This window comes from Phocoena phocoena, chromosome 2 (genome assembly GCF_963924675.1).
Source record: "Phocoena phocoena chromosome 2, mPhoPho1.1, whole genome shotgun sequence".
Lineage (NCBI taxonomy): Eukaryota > Metazoa > Chordata > Mammalia > Artiodactyla > Phocoenidae > Phocoena > Phocoena phocoena.
Window position 1 is genome coordinate 118,222,467 of NC_089220.1, and position 23,103 is coordinate 118,245,569.

General features: G+C 37.6%; 1 protein-coding gene and 1 non-coding gene across 3 annotated transcripts in view; both read left to right on the plus strand.

Moving 5' to 3' along the window:
- Nucleotides 1–23,103, plus strand: part of SCAPER (S-phase cyclin A associated protein in the ER) — a 467,237-nt gene that overhangs the window by 4,817 nt on the left and 439,317 nt on the right. The window contains exons 2-3 of one of the 2 annotated variants that reach the window (XM_065871326.1): nt 17,098–17,215; nt 19,745–19,815. In XM_065871326.1, coding sequence (XP_065727398.1) covers nt 17,098–17,215; nt 19,745–19,815 — 189 coding nt within the window. Of the gene's footprint in view, nt 1–17,097; nt 17,216–19,744; nt 19,816–23,103 lie in introns of those variants that run through there. The other variant, XM_065871328.1, reaches the window with a different exon arrangement.
- TRNAG-UCC (transfer RNA glycine (anticodon UCC)) lies at nt 815–887 on the plus strand. The gene has a single exon. It is a non-coding gene; the product is annotated as a tRNA-Gly (tRNA).

Here is a 23,103-nt window from a genome sequence, read left to right on the forward strand (position 1 = left end):
ATTAAAAAAATAAATAAATAAAATAAAATTTCTGAGACTCAATTTATCGAAAAGAAAAGAAAAGAAAAGAGTAATGGAAGATGAGGCTAGAGAGATAAACAGAGGCTGGTTTGTGCTTTGGTAGATAATGCCAGATTTCCAAAGTGGTTGTACCAGTTTAGCTTCCTGTCAGCAGTGTAAGCAGTTGCCCCAACCCCTCACCACCATACAGTATAGTCATTTATTTAAAAAAAAAAAATTTAGTATTTCCGGTGCCTGCTTTTGAGTACCTTTTTGTATGGTAATTGGTTATTTATGTATCTTTTGTGAAGTGCCTATTTTCCTGTTGGGTTGTCTTTCCTTTTCTAATTGATTTAAGGAGTTCTCTATCTATCCTGGGTACAAGACCTTTGTTTCTTTTATGCATATATCTTCTTTGTGGCTTGCTTTTTCATTCTTTTAATGATGTCTTTTTAGTAGAAGCTGTTCTTAATTTCAGTGAAGTTCAGTTTATTAGTTTTTTCCTTTATGATTAGTGCTTTTTGTGTCCCGATTAAGACTTTTTTCTTTACCTGAAGTTCATGAAAATATCATCCTTTATTATCATTATTTTTAGCACCTTTTATTTTGCTATAATTTCAAATTTAAGAAAGGTTGCAAGAGGAGTACAAGGAATTCTCATATATTCTTTAACTAACTTTACCAATTGCTAATTTTGTCTCTTTTCTCATATTCTCTTTCTCTTTTTCTATATGTATGTGTGTATATAAAACATACAGATGTGTATAAATGTATATATACACAATATGTGTATCTAAAATTACACATAGGGAGTTCCCTGGTGGTCCAGTGGTTAGGACTCTGCACTTCCACTGCAGGGGCCCTAGGTTCGATCCCTGGTTGGGGAAGTAGGATCCCATATGCTATGCAGCACAGCCAGAAAAAAAATGATCATGTAAACATACAAACACATATACATATGTACCTATAGACATGTACATGTATTTGCACACACATATATTTGCACAAACATGCATATAGTATATACATGTTATGTGCATAAATATATTACTCTTCCATGAACCATTTGAAAATATTTTGATCTCGAGGAGACAGCACTGAGTGGTCCTGAAGAGAGATCCTAGTTCCCTGCTCAGAAAGTGAACCTGGGTAGCCTGGGTGAAAACCAGGAATCCTAACCACTTGACCACCAGGGACTAGAGGCTAGAAGCAAAGTTGCCCTGGCTCTTGCCCCTCACTGAAAAATAAATTTCTCAAGGAGGCAAAAACTGTAAAAACAGGAACAAAGTTTATTACTAGAGACACAGCACAAGTGGGAGAGCACAGAGAAACAGTTTATTTAAGACAGAAGCAAGACAGAGATACACACCTGAAGAGAAAGGGTGTGGGTGTCCTTCCTATTGAGGAGGAGTGCACCAGAGAGGTGATTCAAATCACTTACATAGGGCACTTCTTCCTGGTCTTTGTTTACCTTTGGCCAATTATCTCATTTCTTTCCCACAGGGGACCTGTCCTAGGGCCCACCCTGAAATGTGTGTGCATCTTTTTGCCAAGATGGATTCCAGTGTAGAGGCCTCTGGAGAGGTTGTCACCACCTGTTATGGGGTGGCGCCCCCTCCCCTTTTGACCCCAGAGGAGCCTTTCTGCACACGTGTAGTTGGAGAGGTCTCCTAGTCCTCAAAAATGAGAAATATGTGGTCTCTTTATCTTTTATCCAAGCAAGACTCACCTCTTCCTTGCTCCTGCCATTATCTTTCTCTTGGAGTATCTGTCCACAGGGGACAGATTCCAGCTGCTCAGCCTGGGGCCCACCTATCTCCTGCCTCAATTTGAAGCTAGCATACTCCTTTATCCCTAGATATTCAGTGTATGTTTCCTAAGAACAAGGACATTCTCTTACATGACCACAATTCAATTATCAAAATCTAGAGGTTTAACATTCATATAATACTATTATATAAGCCACAATGTAGTCAAAGTTTGTCATTATGTCAATAATATCTCTTATAGCTATTTTTTTTCTTGATCCATTTAGTTATCATGTCTCTTTGGTCTCCTTTAACCTGGAATAATTCCTCAGACTTTCTTTGCCTCTTCTTTTTGACTTTGCCATTTTCGAAGAGTACAGGACAGTTATTTTGAAGAACATCACTCGATTCGGGTCATGTTTCCTTATTATTAGAGTCAGATTTTGTATTTTTGGCAGAATATCACATGAATGATGATGTATCCTTGTCAGTATATCACATCATGAAGCATATGATGTCAGTTTGTCCTGCTATTGGTCATGTTGACTCTGATCACTTGGTTAATATAGGGTATTGTCAGGTTCTTCTATTTAAAGTTTGCTTTCTCTTTAGAAATTAATTTGTCAAGAGATACTTTGATGCTATGTAAATACCCTGCAACTCATCAAACTGTCTACCCATTAGTTTTAGCATCCACTGATGATAATAAATATTAATTAAATTAGATAATAAATATTTGCTTTCTTCCCAATTATCTGTGTGCCTGTCTGTCTTTCAGGCTTTCTGGATTTTTTATTTATTTACTGTTATAATCTATTACTACCATTTATTTTGATGCTCAGATTGTCCCTGATTTAGCTGGTGGAAACTCCTTCAAACTGGCTCTTGTGTCTTTTCATATGCTCCTATTATTCTTTGAGTCCTTCTATACTTTCTAGTGTAACAAGCTGTTCCAGGTTCACCTTATATTTTCCCTCTCATTCTTTTTCTCACCTTATTACATGGGCTAGGAACTTCAGTACAGTGATTCATGGAAGTGGTGATGGTAGGCATCCTTGTCTCTTTCAAGATTTTATCATTAAATACGCTGTTTGCTATAGTTTGTGAAGAATTTTTATCATGGATGATTGTCCAGTTTTATCACATGCTTTTTTCATCTGCTGAAGTGAGCATCAAACTTTTCTCCTTTATTTTGTTAATATGGCAAATTACATTCATTGATTTTAAAATGTTAAATCAGCCTTGCTTCCTGAAATAAAATCAACTTGATTGTGATGTTTTACCTGGATTCAGTTTGCAAGTGTGAGTGTGTATGTATGTATATGTAATTTTCACATTGTTACTTTTGAAAGAATTTGAATGGGTAATTTACTTCTCTTGTCCTCTTAGGTTCTCATATCCTAAATGCGTCACGTGGGACTCTATGAGTTGAGATTTGGTCCTTCTTTTTTATTCTCTGGAAGAATTTAGTGCAATTTTTCCTTCAGTGATTAAGAGAATTCACCAGTGAAACCTATCTGAGCCTGGATTATCTTTTGTGGAACTTCTTCAGTAAATATTTCTTTAGTATTTAAAATTTAAAAATTTCTTTAATAAATACTCAGATTTTCCCGTTTCCTTTTATGCCAAGTTTGGTTGTGTTTTTCAAGGATTTTGTGCATTTCATCAACATTTTCAAATTTATTGATACTATTTATAACATCCTTTTATGTTTTTGACTTCTGGAGATTCTAGAATCTGTAGTGATGTTCCTTTTTTATTCTTGATATTGGTTATTTTTGCCTTCTTTTTTCTTTTGTTTGATGAGCCTTGCTAAGAGGTATATATGTTTCTTGGTAAACATTCTGAGCACTTTCTTAGATTATATACTGAAGAGTCAAACATAAAAACTTTAAGGCTGATGTGTATGCTTTTTATTGAAACATTTAGTTTTTTTTTTTAACATCTTCATTAGAGTATAATTGCTTTACAATGGTGTGTCAGTTTCTGTTTTATAACAAAGTGAATCAGTTATACATATACATATGTCACCATATCTCTTCCCTCTTGCATCCCCCTCCCTCCCACCCTTCCTATCCCACCCCTCTAGGTAGTCACAAAGCACTGAGCTGATCTCTCTGTGCTATGTGGCTGCTTCCCACTAGCTATCTATTTTACGTTTGGCAGTGTATATATGTCCGTGCCACTCTCTCACTTTGTCCCAGCTTACCCTTCCCCCTCCCCATATCCTCAAGTCCATTCTCTAGTAGGTCTGCATCTTTTTTCCCATCTTGCCCCTAGGTTCTTTTGACCATTTTTTGTTCCTTTTTTTTTTTTTTTTAGATTCCATATATATGTGTTAGCATACGGTATATGTTTTTCTCTTTCTGACTTACTTCACTCTGTACGACAGTCTCTAGGTCCATCCACCTCACTATGAATAACTCAGTTTCGTCCCTTTTTATGGCTGAGTAATATTCCATTGTATATATGTGCCACATCTTCTTTATCCATTCATCCGATGATGGACACTTAGGTTGCTTCCATGTCCTGGCTATTGTAAATAGAGCTGCAATGAACATTTTGGTCCATGACTCTTTTTGAATTTAGGTTTTCTCAGAGTATATGCCCAGTAGTGGGATTGCTGGGTCGTATGGTAGTTCTATTTGTAGTTTTTTAAGGAACCTCCATACTGTTCTTCATAGTGGCTGTATCAGTTTACATTCTCACCAACAGTGCAAGAGGGTTCCCTTTTCTCCACACCCTCTCTAGCATTTATCGTTTGTAGATTTTTTGATGATGGCCATTCTGACTGGTGTGAGATATCTCATTGTAGTTTTGATTTGCATTTCTCTAATGATTAATGATGTGGAGCATTCTTTCATGTGTTTGTTGGCAATCTGTATATCTTCTTTGGAGCAATGTCTGTTTAGGTCCTCTGCCCATTTTTGGATTGGGTGAAACATTTAGTTTTTGAACAAGCCTCTGTAAAATCTCCCTATGGCACTAGGTGGCACACTGTGACTTTGGATGAAAATACATATATTTTGTTTAAGTCTCTTGGAAGAAAAGAACCTGTGTGAAAATACTGTTTGAAATAGACATCTATAATGTTTTGAAGTATCTCAGACTCATTTATTGCATTTCAAACCCTGATGCTTTAATTAAAATGTTTAAAATTGCATTAAGTTACTACTGACATTTTATAAGAATAGGATTATTAAAATTGATTATAATAAATGAGTTTTTACTGAAAAGAGTCCATTCAGCATATACTGCAGAAGGCACTTGTGCTTTAAACTGAAAAATGGTTTTCAGTCATGTGTTGTAAGATGAGTGTTATAATGTTTTTCCTTATGAAGTATTGGAATTAAGAATGAAGACAGTGTTAAGCTGGTGGCTTTTTCTTTGAATATGTGTGTGTGTACTAAGTATAAAAGAACTAACTACAAAATTTGTGGTAGAACTGAAATGTTTATAGAAGAAGACAATATTAGGTTTCCAATTTTCTGGTCTAGCAGTACTACAGTGTTGCTATCTTGTGGTCATTTTAGTTCCGAGAAACTCATTACTTTATGAAGACTCTTGAGTTATAAAGTAAAGTATAGTGGATTTTATGATCTGATATATATATATATATGTATATCTATATAATTTTCTGTGATTGCATAAGAGAATTATCTGAAAAAGAGATGAAAAGTAGACCACCTATTTAAATGTATTCATCTGGCCTGAAAGGAATAGTGATACATTTTGGTTAAAACAATGCTTAGGTAACCTAAATGATAGATGCCAGTCTAAGTTATATAATCATTGGGAGATGTCTTTAAGCAAAAGGAGATTTTATGATGTTACACTGATTGGAAAGTATGGGAATAGAAAAGAGATCATTCAAGTATTTTGCACAGAATGGAGCTGGAACATTGGTCACAGACTAATGAGTCTCAGCGAAAGCTTATGAGTCAGGTGAGTAGATGCCATGTGGATATCCAGGGTAAGGTCAGAGGAATGAAGGAATGTGGAGGCAGGTATTTATTTTAAAAATATAAAAAGTCAAGTTTTGGAGAGGGAAATTTGGGTTAACTTCATAGCACAGAGTATTGGAGTGGAAGAGAGCAGTCTTTGTTTGCCTAATAGTTTGAGCTGGTTGGTTCATTCCTGTACACTGAAACTCAGTTCCTGTCACTCGCAGCTTTAGCTTCTTTGGTTATTCCATTTCCCTACATATGCAATTTCACTTCCTATGGATCATTCCCATCAGCATAAAAACATACTATCATCCATCTTAAAAACCTTCTCTGTTCATTTTTGCTTTCTTCTTTCTCTTTTCGCCTGTATTACAGAACTCAAAAAAAGTTATTTATACTTGCTGTCTCCATTTTCTCACTCAACATTCTCTTGAACTCTCTTGAGTCAAGGTTTTGACCCTACTATTCTACTGAATAGGTAGTAATAAGTTATTCATGTATTTATTATAAATTATTACTTTTATCACTTCCTGGGCAATTCAAAGCTGTCAGTCTTACTGTATCATTGCTTCTTTAAAGGTGAGCTGTTTTTCCCTCCTCTGTATGCTTTTAAGTTTTTCTCTATGTTTCAGGCTATCATCAGTTTTTCTGTGGTTGGTTGAGGCATGGTTTTCTTTGTATTTATATTTATCATGCTTGGAGTTTGTAGAGCTTCTGGAATAATTGAGCTTATATCTGTTGTCACCTTTATTTATTTATTTTTTACATCTTTATTGGAGTATAATTGCTTTAAAATGGTGTGTTAGTTTCTGCTTTATAACAAAGTGAATCAGTTATACATATACATATGTTCCCATATCTCTTCCCTCTTGCGTCTCCCTCCCTCCCACCCTGCCTATCCCACCCCTCTAGGAGGTTACAGAGCACTGAGCTGATCTCCCTGTGCTATGTGGCTGCTTCCCACTAGCTATCTATTTTACGTTTGGTAGTGTATATGTCCATGCCACTCTCTCACTTTGTCACAACTTACCCTTTGCCCTCCCCATATCCTCAAGTCCATTCTCTAGTAGGTCTGTGTCTTTATTCCTGTCTTACCCCTAGGTTCTTCATGACAATTTTTTCTTCTTAGATTCCATGTATATGTGTTAGCATACGGTATTTGTCCTTCTCTTTCTGACTTACTTCACTCTGTATGACAGACTCTAGGTGCATCCACCTCACTACAAATAACTCAATTTCATTTCTTTTTATGGCTGAGTAATATTCCATTGTATATATGTGCCACATATTCTTTTTCCATTTCATATGTCGATGGACACTTAGATTGCTTCCATGTCCTGGCTATTGTAAATAGAGCTGCAATGAACATTTTGGTACCTGACTCTTTTTGAATTATGGTTTTCTCAGGGTATATGCCCAGTAGTGGGATTGCTGGGTCATATGGTAGTTCTATTTGTAGTTTTTTAGGGAACCTCCATACTGTTCTCCATAGTGGCTGTACCAATTCACATTCCCACCAGCAGTGCAAGAGTGTTCCCTTTCCTCCACACCCTCTCTACCATTTATTGTTTCTAGATTTTTTGATGATGGCCATTCTGACCCATGTGAGATGATATCTCATTGTAGTTTTGATTTGCATTTCTCTAATGATTAATGACATGGAGCATTCTTTCATGTGTTTGTTGGCAATCTGTATATCTTCTTCGGAGAAATGTCTATTTAGGTCTGTGCCCATTTTTGGATTGGGTTGTTTGTTTTTTTGTTATTGAGCTGCATGAGCTGCTTATAAATTTTGGAGATTAATCCTTTGTCAGTTGCTTCATTTGCAAATATTTTCCATTCTGAGGGTTGTCTTTTGGTCTTGTTTATGGTTTCCTTTGCTGTGCAAAAGCTTTGAAGTTTCATTAGGTCCCATTTGTTTATTTTTGTTTTTATTTCCATTTCTCTAGGAGGTGGGTCAAAAAGGATCTTGCTGTGATTTATGTCATAGAGTGTTCTGGCTGTGTTTTCCTCTAAGAGTTTGATAGTTTCTGGCCTTACATTTAAGTCTTTAATCCATTTTTGAGCTTATTTTTGTGTATGGTGTTAGGGAGTGATCTAATCTAATACTTTTACATGTATCTGTCTAGTTTTCCCAGCACCACTTATTAAAGAGTCTGTCCTTTCTCCACTGTACGTTCCAGCCTCCTTTATCAAAGACAAGGTGACCATATGTGTGTGGGTTTATCTCTGGGCTTTGTATCCTGTTCCATTGATCTATATTTCTGTTTTTGTGCCAGTACCATACTGTCTTGATTATTGTAACTTTGTAGTATAGGCTGAAGTCTGGGAGCCTGATTCCTCCAGCTCCATTTTTCGTTCTGAAGATTGCTTTGGCTATTCGGGGTCTTTTGTGTTTCCATACAAATTGTGAGATTTTTTGTTCTATTTCTGTGAAAAATGCCAGTGGTAGTTTGATAGGGATTGCATGGAATCTGTAGATTGCTTTGGGTAATAGAGTCATTTTCACAATGTTGATTCTTCCAATCCAAGAACATGGTATATCTCTCCATCTATTTGTATCGTCTTTAATTTCTTTCATCAGTGTCTTATAATTTTCTGCATACAGCTCTTTTGTCTCCTTAGGTAGGTTTATTCCTAGATATTTTATTCTTTTTGTTGCAATGGTAAATGGTAGTGTTTTCTTAATTTCACTTTGAGATTTTTCATCATTAGTGTATAACAATGCCAGAGATTTCTGTGCATTAATTTTGTATCCTGCTACTTTACCAAATACATTGATTAGCTCCAGTAGTTTTCTGGTAGCATCTTTAGGATTCTCTATGTATAGTATCATGTCATCTGCAAATACTGACAGCTTTACTTCTTCTTTTCCGATTTGGATTCCTTTTATTTCCTTTTCTTCTCTGATTGATGTGGCTAAAACTTCCAAAACTATGTTGAATAGGAGTGGTGAGAGTGGGCAACCTTGTCTTGTTCCTGATCTTAGTGGAAGTGCTTTCAGTTTTTCACCATTGAGGACGATGTTGGCTGTGGGTTTGTCATATATGGCCTTTATTATGTTGAGGAAAGTTCCCTCTATGCCTACTTTCTGCAGGGTTTTTATCATAAATGCGTGTTGAATTTTGTCGAAAGCTTTCTCTGCATCTATTGAGATGAGCATATGGTTTTTCTTCTTCAATTTGTTAATATGGTGTATCACGTTGATTGATATGCATATATTGAAGAATCCTTGCATTCCTGGAATAAACCCCACTTGATCATGGTGTATGATCCTTTTAATGTGCTGTTGGATTCTGTTTGCTAATATTTTGTTGAGGTTTTTTGCATCTATATTCGTCAGTGATATTGGCCTGTAGTTTTTTCTTTGTGACATCCTTGTCTGGTTTTGGTATCAGGGTGGTGGTGGCCTCGTAGAATGAGTTTGGGAGTGTTCCCCCCTCTGCTATATTTTGGAAGAGTTCGAGAAGGATAGGTGTTAGCTCTTCTCTAAACGTTTGATAGAATTCACCTGTGAAGCCATCTGGTCCTGGGCTTTTGTTTGTTGGAAGATTTTTAATCACCCTTTCAATTTCAGTGCTTGTGATTGGTCTGTTCATATTTTCTATTTCCTCCTGATTCAGTCTTGGCAGGTTGTGCATTTCTGAGAATTTGTCCATTTCTTCCAGGTTGTCCATTTTATTGGCATAGAGTTGCTTGTAGTAATCTCTCATGATCTTTTGTATTTCTGCAGTGTCAGTTGTTACTGCTTCTTTTTCATTTCTAATTCTGTTGATTTGAGTCTTCTTGCTTTTTTACTTGATAGTCTGGCTAATGGTTTATCAAGTTTGTTTATCTTCTCGAAGAACCAGCTTTTAGTTTTATTGATCTTTGCTATCGTTTCCTTCATTTCTTTTTCATTTATTTCTGATCTGATCTTTATGATTTCTTTCCTTCTGCTAACTTTGGGTTTTTTTGTTCTCCTTTCTCTAATTGCTTTAGGTACAAGGTTAGGTTGTTTGTTTGGGGTGTTTCCTGTTTCTTAAGGTAGGATTGTATTGCTATAGACTTCCATCTTAGAACTTCTTTTGCTGCATCCCATAGGTTTTGGGTTGTTGTATCTCCACTGTCACTTGTTTCTAGGTATTTTTTGATTTCCTCTTTGTTTTCTTCAGTGATCACTTCGTTATTAAGTAGTGCATTGTTTAGCCTCCATGTGTTTGTATTTTTTACAGATGTTTTCCTGTAATTGATATCTAGTCTCATAGCATTGTGGTTGGAAAAGATACTTGATACAATTTCAATTTTCTTGAATTTACCAAGGCTTGATTTGTGACCCAAGATATGATCTATCCTGGAGAATGTTCCATGAGCACTTGAGAAAAATGTATATTCTGTTGTTTTTGGATGGAATGTCCTATAAATATCAGTGAAGTCCATCTTGTTTAATGTATCATTTAAAGCTTATGTTTCCTTATTTATTTTCATTTTGGATGATCTGTCTATTGGTGAAAGTGGGGTGTTAAAGTCCCATTCTATGATTGTGTTACTGTCGATTTCCCCTTTTATGGCTGTTAGTATTTGCCTTATGTATTGAGGTGCTCCTATGTTGGGTGCATAAATCTTTACAATTGTTATATCTTCTTCTTGGATCAATCCCTTGATAATTATGTAGTGTCCTTCTTTGTCTCTTGTAATAGTCTTTATTTTGAAGTCTATTTTGTCTGATATGAGAATTGCTACTCCAGCTTTCTTTTGGTTTCCATTTGCATGGAATCTTTTTCCATCCCCTCACTTTCAGTCTGTATGTGTCCCTAGGTCTGAAGTGGGTCTCTTGTAGACAGCATATATACGGGTCTTGTTTTTGTATCCATTCAGCCAGTCTGTGTCTTTTGGTGGGAGCATTTAATCCATTTACATTTAAGGTAATTATCGATATGTATGTTCCTATTCCCATTTTCTTAATTGTTTTGCGTTTGTTATTGTATCTCTTTTCCTCCTCTTGTGTTTCTTGCCTAGAGAAGTTCCTTTAGCATTTGCTGTAAAGCTGCTTTGGTGGTGCTGAACTCTCTCAGCTTTTGCTTGTCTGTAAAGCTTTTAATTTCTCCATCAAATCTGAATGAGATCCTTGCTGGGTAGAGTAATCTTGCTTGTAGGTTTTTCTCCTTCATCACTTTAAATATGTCTTGCCAGTCTCTCCTGGCTTTCAGAGTTTCTGCTGAAAGATCAGCTGTTAACCTTATGGGGATTCCCTTGTGTGTTATTTGTTGTTTTTCCCTTGCTGCTTTTAATATGTTTTCTTTGTATTTAATTTTTGACAGTTTGATTAATCTGTTTCTTGGCATGTTTCTCCTTGGATTTATCCTGTATGGGACTCTCTCTGCTTCCTGGAGTTGATTAACTATTTCCTTTCCCATATTTGGGAAGTTTTCAAGTATAATCTCTTCAAATATTTCCTCAGTCCGTTTCTTTTTCTCTTCTTCTTCTGGGACCCCTATAATTCGAATGTTGGTGTGTTTAATGTTGTCCCAGAGGTCTCTGAGACTGTCCTCAGTTCTTTTCATTCTTTTTTCTTTATTCTGCTCTGCAGTAGTTATTTCCACTATTTTGTCTTCCAGGTCACTTATCCGTTCTTCTGCCTCAGTTATTCTGCTATTGATCCCTTGTAGAGTATTTTTAATTTCATTTATTGTGTTGTTCATAGTTACTTGTTTCCTCTTTAGTTCTTCTAGGTCCTTGTTAAATGTTTCTTGCATTTTCTCTATTGTATTTTGAAGATTTTGGATCATCTTTACTATCATTACTCTGAATTCTTTTTCAGGTAGACTGCCTATTTCCTCTTCATTTGTTAGGTGTGGTGGGTTTTTATCTTGCTCCTTCATCTGCTGTGTGTTTTTCTGTCTTCTCATTTTGCTTATCTTACTGTGTTTGGTGTCTCCTTTTTGCAGGCTGCAGGTTTGTAGTTCTCGTTTTTGGTGTCTGTCCCCAGTGGCTAAGGTTGGTTCAGTGGGTTGCGTAGGCTTCCTGGTGGAGGGGATTAGTTCCTGGGTTCTGGTGGATGAGGCTTGATCTTGTCTTTCTGGTGGGCAGGTCCACGTGTGGTGGTGTGTTTTGGGGTGTCTGTGGCCTTATTATGATTTTAGGCAGCCTCTCTGCTAATGGGTGGGGTTGTGTTCCTGTCTTGCTAGTTGTTTGCCATAGGGTGTCCAGCACTGTAGCTTGCTGGTTTTTGAGTGAAGCTGGGTGCTGGTGTTGAGATGGAGATCTCTGGGAGATTTCCGCCGTTTGGTATTATGTGGAGCTGGGGGGTCTCTATGGACCAGTGTCCTGAAGTTGGCTCTCCTACCTCAGAGGCACAGCACTGACTCCTGACTGCAGCACCAGGAGCCTTTCATCCACATGGCTCAGAATAAAAGGGAGAAAAAGTACAAAGAAAGAAAGAAAGAGGATAAAATAAAATAAAATAAAGTTATTAAAAAATAGTAAGAAAAAATATTTTAAAAAAGTAAAAAAAAAAACAAAAACCGACGGATAGAATCCTAGGACAAATGGTGACAGCAAAGCTATACAGACAGAATCTCACACAGATGCATATACATACACACTCACAAAAGGAGGAAAAGGGGAAAAAATAATAAATCTTGCTCGCAAAGTCCACCTTCTCAATTTGGTACGATCCTCGTCTATTCAGGTATTCCACAGATGCAGGGTACATCAAGTTGATTGTGGAGCTTTAATCCTCTGCCTCTGAGGCTGCTGGGAGAAATTTCCTTTTCCCTTCTTTGTTCGCACAGCTCCTGGGGTTCAGCTTTGGATTTGGCCCCGCCTCTGCATGTAGGTCTCCAGAGGGCGTCTGTTCTTCACTCAGACAGGACGGGGTTAAAGGAGCAGCTGATTGAGGTGCTCTGGCTCACTCAGGCCAGGGCGAGGGAGGGGCATAGAGTGCGGGGCGAGCCTGCGGCGGCAGAGGCCTTCAGGATGTTGCACCAGCCTGAGGCGCGCCGTGCGTTCTCCCTGGGAAGTTGTCCCTGGATCCCGGGACCCTGGCAGTGGCGGACTGCACAGGCTCCCTGGAGGGGAGGTGTGGATACTGACCTGTGTTTGCACACAGGCTTCTTGGTTAAGCAGCAGCAGCCTTAGCATCTCATGCCCGTCTCTGGGGTCCGCGCTGTTAGCCGCGGCTCGTGCCCGTCTCTGGAGCTCCTTTAAGCAGTGCTCTTAATCTCTTCTCACGCACCAGGAAACAAAGAGGGAAGAAAAAGTCTCTTGCCTCTTCGGCAGGTCCAGACTTTTCCCCGGACTCCCTCCCGGCTAGCCGTGGTGCACTAACCCCTTCAGGCTGTGTTCACGCCGCCAGTCCTCTCCCTGCGATGCGAGGTAAGCCCGAGCCACAGCTCCCAGCCCCTGCCCGTCCCGGCGGGTGAGCAGACAAGCCTCTCAGGCTGGTGAGTGCTGGTCGGCAGCGATTCTTTGTGCGGAATCTCTCCGCTTTGCCCTCTGCACCCCTGTCTCTGCGCTCTTCTCTGCCACCCGGAGTCTCCGCCCGCGAAGAGGCTTCCTAGTGTGTGGAAACCTTTCCTCCTTCATGGCTCCCTCCCACTGGTGTAGGTACCGTCCCTATTTTTTTTCTTTTTTCTTTTGCCCTACCCAGGTACGTGGGGAGTTTCTTGCCTTTTGGGAGGTCTAAGGTCTTCTGCCAGTGTTCAGTAGGTGTTCTGTAGGAGTTGTTCCACATGTAGGTGTATTTCTGATGTCTGTGGGGAGGAAGGTGATCTCCAAGTCTTACTCTTCCACCATCTTCCCCCTCTCTCTGTTGTCAACTTTATATTATCAAAGACCTTAGTGGAACAGTTGGTGAAATTTAAATAATTACTCTAATTTAGATAATAATTTGGATCAATGATAATTTCTTAATTTGATAGTTGTAGTATATTTATATAGGGGAGTGTCTTTGGATATATGAAATACACATTGGAGTACTTAAGGGCAAAAGATATGATGATTGCAGTTTATTCTCAGATGTTTTAGGAAAAAAAATGTATGAGGATATTTTGAGGATTCTTTGTGCTAATTTTTAACTTTTCCAAAATTTGAATTTATTTCAAACTGAACAGTAATATGTATTTCCCACAGAGCAACACCCATTTGTTTACATGTTGTGTATGGCTGCTGTCACACAAAATGGCATGATTGAGTAGTTGTCATAAGAGACTGTATGGCCTGCAAAGCCTAAAATAATAATTGTTTATTGTCTGGCCCATTGTAGGGGAAGTTCGTGGACCCCTGCCCTAGAGTGTAGTGACTTTTTTCTTCTCTCAAAGTCATACTAATTAATACGTTCTTTTGTTTGAGAAACATGTGTTGCCTTTCTTTCACATACTCCCCAAATAAGCCAGCAATTAAAATTTACCAGTACGTGAGGGGAACCCAGAAACTAAAGAGTAACATATTACAGGTATATAATGTAACCACACTGAAGGGTTGAGGATGAGACGAACTAATTTAAGTAATTTTGGAAAACAAAATTTAGTACTTTGGACACTGTAAGGCTAAAGACGGAACTGTATAGAAATATAATCTTGTTAGTAAGTGTGTTTCTCCCAGAGATATGGGTTAGCAGTTATGAAACTACTTTATTTTATTTTATTTATTTATTTTTTATTACTTTTGGCTGCATGGCGTGGCTAGTGGGATCTTACTTCTCTGAGCAGGGATCAAACCTGGGCCCTCGTCAGTGAAAGCGCAGAGTCCTAACCACTGGACAGCCAGGGAATTCCCCCCCCCTTTTTTTTGAAACTACTTTATGTATATATTAGAATTGAACAGGTAAGTAAATATATTTTAGATGATGAGAGCTGGGTTTCTTACTGTTGGAGAAAGAAATTACAAATAAGGAAAGGGGAAGGCTAAAATGAACCTATGATGTAGGATTGAAATCAGAGGTATTGGGACTTCCCTGTTGGTCCAGTGGGTAAGAATCTGAGCTCCCAGTGCGGTGGGCCTGGGCTTGATCCCTGGTCAGGGAACTAGATCCCGCATGCATGCCACAACTAAGAGTCTGCATGCTGCAACTAAGAAGCCCGCATGCTGCAACTAAGAATTCCTTATGCCGCAGCTAAAAGTCTGCATGCCTCAACTAAGAAGCCCACTTGCTGCGACTAAAAAGCCTGCATGCCGCAACTAAGGATCCCGCATGCTGCAAGGAAGATCCCGTGTGTTGCAACTAAGACCCTGTGCAGCCAAAATAAATAAATAAATATTTAAAAAAAGAAATCAGAGGTATCATAGGTATTAATATAAACTCACAGTTTTCAATATCTCTATACAGATAGATACAGAAATACAGATGTGTTTATTGTGGATTAGTGTGCATACATATAGTTCCTGTTACCTGTCATGATACTATGGGTTGACTAGGTGGTTTTTCTGCCCTGGGGTGCCTGGGGTGCTGGGATGGCAGCATTCATCCGGGGGCTTGACTGGACTGGAATGTCCAAGATGGCTCAGTGGATGTTGTCTGTCAGCTGGGAGTTCAGCTGGGCCTGTCCATCAGTGCTGACTTTACGTGGTCTCTCTACTGGTGGCTTTGGCTTCTCATGGCATGGATGGCTGGGTTTCAAGAGTGAATATCCCAAGAAGGATCATTCCAAGAGACCCAGGTAGAGACTACAAAGCTTCTTATGACCTATTTTCAGAAATTACGCAGTGTCACTTCCACCTCATTGTATAGGTCAAAAAGCAGGTCACAGAGCCAGGTTCAAGGGGAGGGGATTACACAAGGGCATGAACACCAGCAGGAGTGGTTTATTGAGGGGAAGGGGGGCATCTGGAGATTAGATACCATACTGATTAATTCATACATTAGTTTTTGCTTTTATGTGTTTGGTTCACTCATTTGGATTGTTAATTCTTTGAGGACACGTATATTACCTTATATTTTTGTATTCTTCTTGGTGTTTTACACAGTGCTTGGCACATAGTAATTGTCCAGTAAATTTGTTGTTGACTAAGGATTCCAGGGATGCTAAGAGTTTAGACTGGCAAGAACTAGAAGAGAAGATGAACTCGCTCATTAGTTGGACTAGGATTTTGGGCTGGGCCAGGAGTGAATTCTTTTCAGAAAGAGGTATATTTCCCACATGGAGTTAAGGGTTGGGCAAGGAGGCTGTATCCTTGTGCTCATAGGGATGCTTTAGAGCCGTTTTCTTTTCATAGATTCTTGACTTATAAAAATGGGCTATTTTCTGGTTCTGAAGAACCTAGGGGCAGAACAGGAATAAAGATGCAGACGTAGAGAGTTGACTTGAGGCCACGGGGAGGGGGAAGGGTAAGCTGGGACGAAGTGAGAGAGAGGCATGGACTTATATATACTACCAAATGTAAAATAGATAGCTAGTGGGAAGCAGCCGCATAGCACAGCGAGATCAGCTCAATGCTTTGTGACCACCTAGCGGGGTGGGATAGGGAGGGTGGGAGGGAGACGCAAGAGGGAGGAGATATGGGGATATATGTATAGGTATAGCTGATTCACTTTGTTATAAAGCAGAAACTAACACACCATTGTAAAACAATTATACTCTAATAAAGATGTTACAAAAGAATAAAGTAAAAAAAAAGTAAAAAAGTAAAAATATAGAGAAGCAAAAGAAGACAGTAAAGGCATCCATGATCTTATTACAACAGAAAAAAAAAGTGGGCTATTTTCATATAGCATTCATTAGTGGGAAGGTAATTTCCTTTACATTACTGGATCTGGCTTCCATTGGCCCAGGGTTTTGTTGGGGCTGAACCTGTAGGCTAGTGTTGCTTTCAGATGTGTGGAACTAGAGAAAGCAAGAATACACACATGCACACACACACCACTTACATGTATACATACACACATTGTGTGCAGTAGGGCAGAGTTTAAAATTTTGCAACTTAAATATGTTAGTTTACAGGAATTATTATTTAGATCCCAATAACTTGGAGATAAAATTATGCAGTGGAAATTTACAGCTGAGTGAAAATTTACTTTAGCATTATCTGTAGGGAAAAAAATAGGAGTCTTGAAAACATTTTTTGTTGCCGAGAGCTTTCAGAGGGAATATGTACCCTCTTTAACCTGTGATACATATGGGGGAGTGGTGCTGAAATGGGTACACAGCAGTGTTTGTGCTCCTTAGGACAGTTTTTCAAACCTTAGGTTGAATTCATTCTTGAAATGATTTATTTATTTTTAAAGTTGTAAAATTCAGTCTTTTTAGAAGTAAAAAAGATCTGGGACTTACTCTTATTTCTGTCTAAGCACCTTTCCGATCCCAAATTAGTTTTAAGTGTTTCCTTTCTGAGAAAATAATAGAAATGATGAATTTGTCTGCCAGATGTATTTTTTATGTTGACTAATTTAATAAACTAATATATGTTCTCTTTTCTGTGCATAGGCTTCATTCCAGCGCTCCAATAGTCATGACAAAGTAAGGAGAATAGTTGCAGAGGAGGGTCGTACAGCAAGAAACCTAATAGCTTGGAGTGTTCCACTAGAAAGCAAAGATGATGATGGTATGTATTAAAAAAAAAGTTTCATTTTTGTTGTAAATTAGAAGAATGTATTTAGTCTTGAACAGTAGACAGACTGAAGACTGTTTATAATTAGAAGTCTTGGGCAAATTAGTATGTATTAAATAAATAATTTTTAATTGATTTTTTATCTTACCTAATACACAAATGAAAATGATACTGTTAGTTTCACTGTTTCACATAGGAATGAAATTGGGTGTGTTATTATGACTGGCAGATTAGTTTTTTTTTAAAGTTTAGGAGATAAAGATTTTTTTCTATCCTCAAGTCCATTCTTTACGTCTCCGTCTGTCTTTATTCCTGTCCTGCCCCTAGGTTCTTCAGAACCACTTTTCTTTCTTTTTTAGATTCTATATATATGTGTTAGCATGTGGTATTTGTTTTTCTCTTTCTGACTTATTTCACTCTGTATGACAGACTCTAGGTCCATCCACCTCACTCATTTGTCAGTCTTATTAGGTATTTTTAGAGAGCAGTTCTTTTGGATCACAAAAACTATTAAATAGAGGTGGAAATTAAATTTTTCTTTTTAAATCTAGCTCCTTACTGGCTAAAATTGTCATATGGAGCTTACTATTACTTCATTTCTTTTATAGAAAATATATATCAACATTATTTAGTACAAAAGTGGCAAGAAACCTAGAAATATCTCATGGTTGCTCTATGTTATAAATACTGTTTTATGAAATTTTCTCATTTTTCATGGGTTATTCAGAACACAATGTAGTCTGAAGGTGTTATTATTAAAATTGCTTCTACTCAAAAAACATAAAAGGAAAGAAAATATAATAATGAATCCTATATCTGTATATATCCTGATATTGCACATAAGTACATAAAAAATTGGCCAGTACTATTTTTTTTAAAAAATTCGTTTAATTAATTTGGCCGCATTGGGTCTTCGCCTCTGTGCGAGGGCCCTCTCCGGGTGCAGCGAGCAGGGGCCACTCTTCATCGCGGTGCGCGGGCCTCTCACCGCCACGGCCTCTCCGGTTGCGGAGCACAGGCTCCAGACGCGCAGGCTCAGCAGTTGTGGCTCACGGGCCCAGTTACTCCACGGCATGTGGGATCCTCCCAGACCAGGGCTCGAACCCGTGTCCCCTGCATTGGCAGGCAGACTCCCAACCACTGCGCCACCCGGGAAGCCCGGCCAGTACTGTTTTAAAGCTTCATTTATGCTTATTGCAAACTAATGGATATAAGAGCACAAAGAATTAGAACGTTCTGAATATCTATAATAATGATGACAAAGGAAAAATGTTAACTTCATAATTTTTAAGGATTATTTTATATTGTTAAAACGTTGCCACTTACAGAAAAATCTTTTATTTTGCTTTTTAAAAAATACCAACTCGTTCTTGTTTTATGGCGGTCATCTATACTCAGATGTTTCTGAGGATGATAATTCAATTTTTAAAAGTTTTCTTCTGTTCTTTGTTTTATTCCTGTCTCCTCTGGTACTTGTTCTAAGCTGATTATTCTCCTGGATATCCTAAGAAGCCTCTGATACATTGTTCTCTATGATGAAAGGATGAATAAAAGGCTGTGTAGGGGGTAGGGAGTTCTCTGCCTCCACCCCTGGTAGAACAGTGAGGGAGGCCCTCTGATGTGCAGATAAATTGATAGTAGGTGTTATGGTTCATTTCATTTGTACTGCTTCAGGGGTCTTGGCCCAAAATTATTTTGCAAAAAGGGAAACGAGTCTGTTGTACATTACAGGATTTTACTCCTGTTTTGGAATAGCTCTCAAGAATAGAGTGATTATAAAACAGTAGTTAGTGTCTTTCTTATAAAAAAGAGCAAGTGAGAAAGCTGTATCTGCTGCAGAAATACAAAGAACTGAAAATGTCCCTTTTCAAAATGAAACTATATATTCCATAAATCAGGTAAATTAAAACAGAAAATACTGAGTTTTTATATGGTAAAAAAAATGTATTCTTGGGCTTCCCTGGTGGCGCAGTGGTTGAGAGTCTGCCTGCTGATGCAGGGGACACAGGTTCGTGCCCTGATCCGGGAGGATCTCACATGCCGCAGAGCGGCTGGGCCCGTGAGCCATGGCCGCTGAGCCTGCGTGTCCGGAGCCTGTGCGCTGCAGCGGGAGAGGCCACAGCAGTGAGAGGCCCGCGTACTGCAAAAACAAACAAACAAACAAAACATGTATCCTTAATTTTATTGTCAAACTAAAATTTGAATTCAAAGAACTATTTTCAAAGGAGCTATATATAAGCTGAAGAGTGTCACTAACCTGATTTTGTTTTTAAATTATCAGACTATCTGACTTCTTGAAGAAGTTGATTTTCTTCCTATTCTGAGAAAGCCATTCAATAAAAGCAGTCTCTGGGACCTTGGAAATTTGTTTTTTATGACATCTGTAGTTCATGTTGGCCATGTATAGATTGTTCTATGGTCTCTGGAAGGAGATTATGTGTTAGTATGCCTGGGTAATTTGCATAGTTCAGTTTTATATTATCTATTTGTTGATCTATATATTTATCTATTTTTGCCTTGAAGGAAAATCTAAATGTCAAACTGGTGGAAAATCAAAGAGGACAATTCAGGGCACTCATAAAATGACAAAACAGGTACAGCATATACAACTGTTTACTTTTTTGTGATTAATTTCAATTATAAAATCTAATTTTTCAGGATTTGAATATTGCATATTTTATCTTCATATAAAAATTTAATGTAACATCCTTTAACAAATGTGTATGTAGTATTATGTGCCTAACTTGTACTAAATACTTTACAGATATTAATTTGTTTCTTATAACAACCCTTTGATGTAGGCATTATTCTTCACTTACAAATGAGAAAACTGAGGTAGAGAGAGGTTATGTAACTTACTAGTAAGTGACACAGCCAAGATTTGAACCCATGCCATCAGTTTCTACAGTTTATGCTCTTAACTCCTCTGCTGCACATTCCGTATTTGTGATTCTTCTATGATTTACTTTCTAGGTATAATGAAGTCTTTTGGATATAGGATAATAAAGATGTATTGAATCTAAAATTTTTCAGATTGTTCTACTAAAATTTTAGAGAACACAAGCCTACCTTATTTTTAAAAGTGTATTGGCGGGTTTCCCTGGTGGCACAGTGGTTGAGAGTCCGCCTGCCGATGCAGGGGACGCGGGTTCGTGCCCCGGCCTGGGAAGATCCCATATGCCGTGGAGCGGCTGGGCCCGTGAGCCATGGCCGCTGAGCCTGTGCGTCCGGAGCCTGTGCTCCGCAACAGGAGAGGCCACAGCAGTGAGAGGCCCGCGCACCGCACAAAAAAAAAAGCAAGAAAAGTGTTTTGGCATATTTATAGTTAGCTCTGTAATCTGTAGTTATTTTCTCTGAACTTTTTATATATATTATTTTAGTTTGCTGTTATTAAATATACCAATATGTATTATGTAAACCCCAAACTACACATAAGGAAAACATGGACTTCTAATCAAGGTGGCATTGTGGGTTCATAAAATATTCCCTAGTCCTCTCATACAAGAGGCATCAATGATAAAATATTTTTTAAAAATTAAAGAGACAAAGGATTTTCAAAAATAAAATAAAAATCTCTGTGGATCAGAAATAAAACAAACACATATATTCACAGATAAGTGGAGTTGGGGACACACTTACTGGACAAGTCCTATATAAGGGAGGCTGAAACACCCTGATTGTGGTGGGAAAACAGATCCAGGCTCATGGCATAAAACTTTAGGCTTGTGCAGTGTTCTGCACTAGGAGACAAAGAACACTACAATCTGCCTGGGGTTGTGGCCTGTGATAATTGACATCTGAAGCAATAAAAGAGAGTCGCCCTCTGGTTCATGACTGGGTCTGCTATATTCTTGAAGGGTGAGAGCTTTAAGTCCCCAGTAAAAGGCCTCTGGAAGGGGACCATGGTGGGCCAGATGATGGTAACCATAAAACTAGTACACATGTAGTTAGGGTGAGCGAAGTGAAAAACTAAAATAAAAGAAACTTAAATGCAAAATAAGTTTGCAAAACAAAATATCAAGGCACATGAGGAAAATAATATCGTAAGATATAAACAACACATTCCACAAATGAGAGAATTTACTCCTGAGGTAATGAAAAATGGTCATTTTTCTAAAGAGGACTTTCAAATAAACAAGTTTAAATTCCTCAAAGGAAAGATTAAATATAACACAAAAAGGAAAATTCTGAAGTAAAAGATGGATATGAATTTTGAACATTTATAGATAAAAGTGAACATCCTACAAATGAAAATGGTGTCCGTGAAATTTTAATTTTCGTACCTGCAATTAGTAAGAATAAATGATATATTGGACAGAGAGATTAGTTAAAGGGAGAATTTGTGAGTTGGAAGGCACTAACTACTTAAGAGGATTTAGAACGTAGCTCAGAGAACTAAAGAGATGGAAAATTGGAAAGAGAATTTGATTGAGAAATTCTAACATATGCCTTCTAGGACTTTTGAAATAGAGAATAAATAGTGGGCATGCAATATTTGGAAATATGATGTTTAAAATTTTCCTTACTTTGAGTTCTCAAGAGATTCAGAGCATAACTGTAGAGCTGAGCAGGATAAATAAAAATAGATTTATACCTAGATACATTCTAGAGAACCTGCAAAATGTTAAGGATAAAACTCTTAAAATACCAGGAAGTAAACAAAAGCACAGAGGAATAACAATAATCTTGTAATGAACAAAAGAACAGTGGACCGATACCTACAGAGTTATAAGGCGAAATAACTTTTAACCCAGAAGTCTGTGCCCATTCAAATGATCATTCAAGTGCAAGAGTGAAATAAAGCCATTTTTAGATGTACAAAGGCTAAGGGTTTGCCACCTACAGATGCTTAATGAAGGGACTATTAAAGACATACTTCAGCAAGAAGAAAAGGTAACCTGGAGGAGGGAGCTTGATAGCCGTAAAATATTTTAGTAAATCTCATTAACTATTGATGGTTTTCAAAAACACTCACACAATTAAATTTAGAAAGGTGGAGCTATAATCTTAAACAGTGTTAACACAGAAGACCATAGGGAGTTTGGAAGGGAGTTAACGTGATAAAATCCTTGTCTTATTTAGGAAGAAGTCTTTGTTTAAGGCTAGCTACTAAAGGACTAAAACAAGCGGGCACAATTTCCAAATAAACAGAGGAAAAGAGAAAGTGAATAAACCAAAGCTTTTCAACTAAATAGAAGGAAAGAGAAAGAAAAAAAGAAGAAAAATCATAGTAAGTGAAAAGCATGAAAGATAATGGTAGATACTAAGTATAAATATTTCAGCAAACATAATATCAATACATGTAAACTGATTAAATTCAGTTCTTAAAAGTCAGATGATTGAATTAAACCTCTCATTTTAGATTGAGCTGTATACTGCTTATAAGAGACATATTTAAAACTTCAAGGAAAGTTTAAAACAAAGAAAGAGAAAAAAATCCAGGCAAAATACTTGATATTCTAGATGTGCTCTAAAGCTAGAATAGCAATATTCATATCAAACCAGATGGACTTCAACATGAAAAGCATTGATTACAGAAAGATAGAACTTATATAATGGTGAAAAGAATAATCATCCAAAAAGTATAAAAGTACAAAGCTTTTAGGTACCTAACAGCATGGACTTGAAATATTTAAAGCCCAAACTAACAGAATTACAAGGAGAAAAGTGTATTCATGATCATAGTGGTAAATATTCATATCCCTTACTCAGAAACTGATCAAGCAGGAATAAATAGCAAGAATATAGAATTAAGATGCAATTATGATTGATCTCATAAATACATATACATATATGTATGTATATGTATGCACGTATATGTGTGTATTTATTGGCACTCAAATAGTGTACACAAAGCACATGCAAAAATTGATCACATCCTA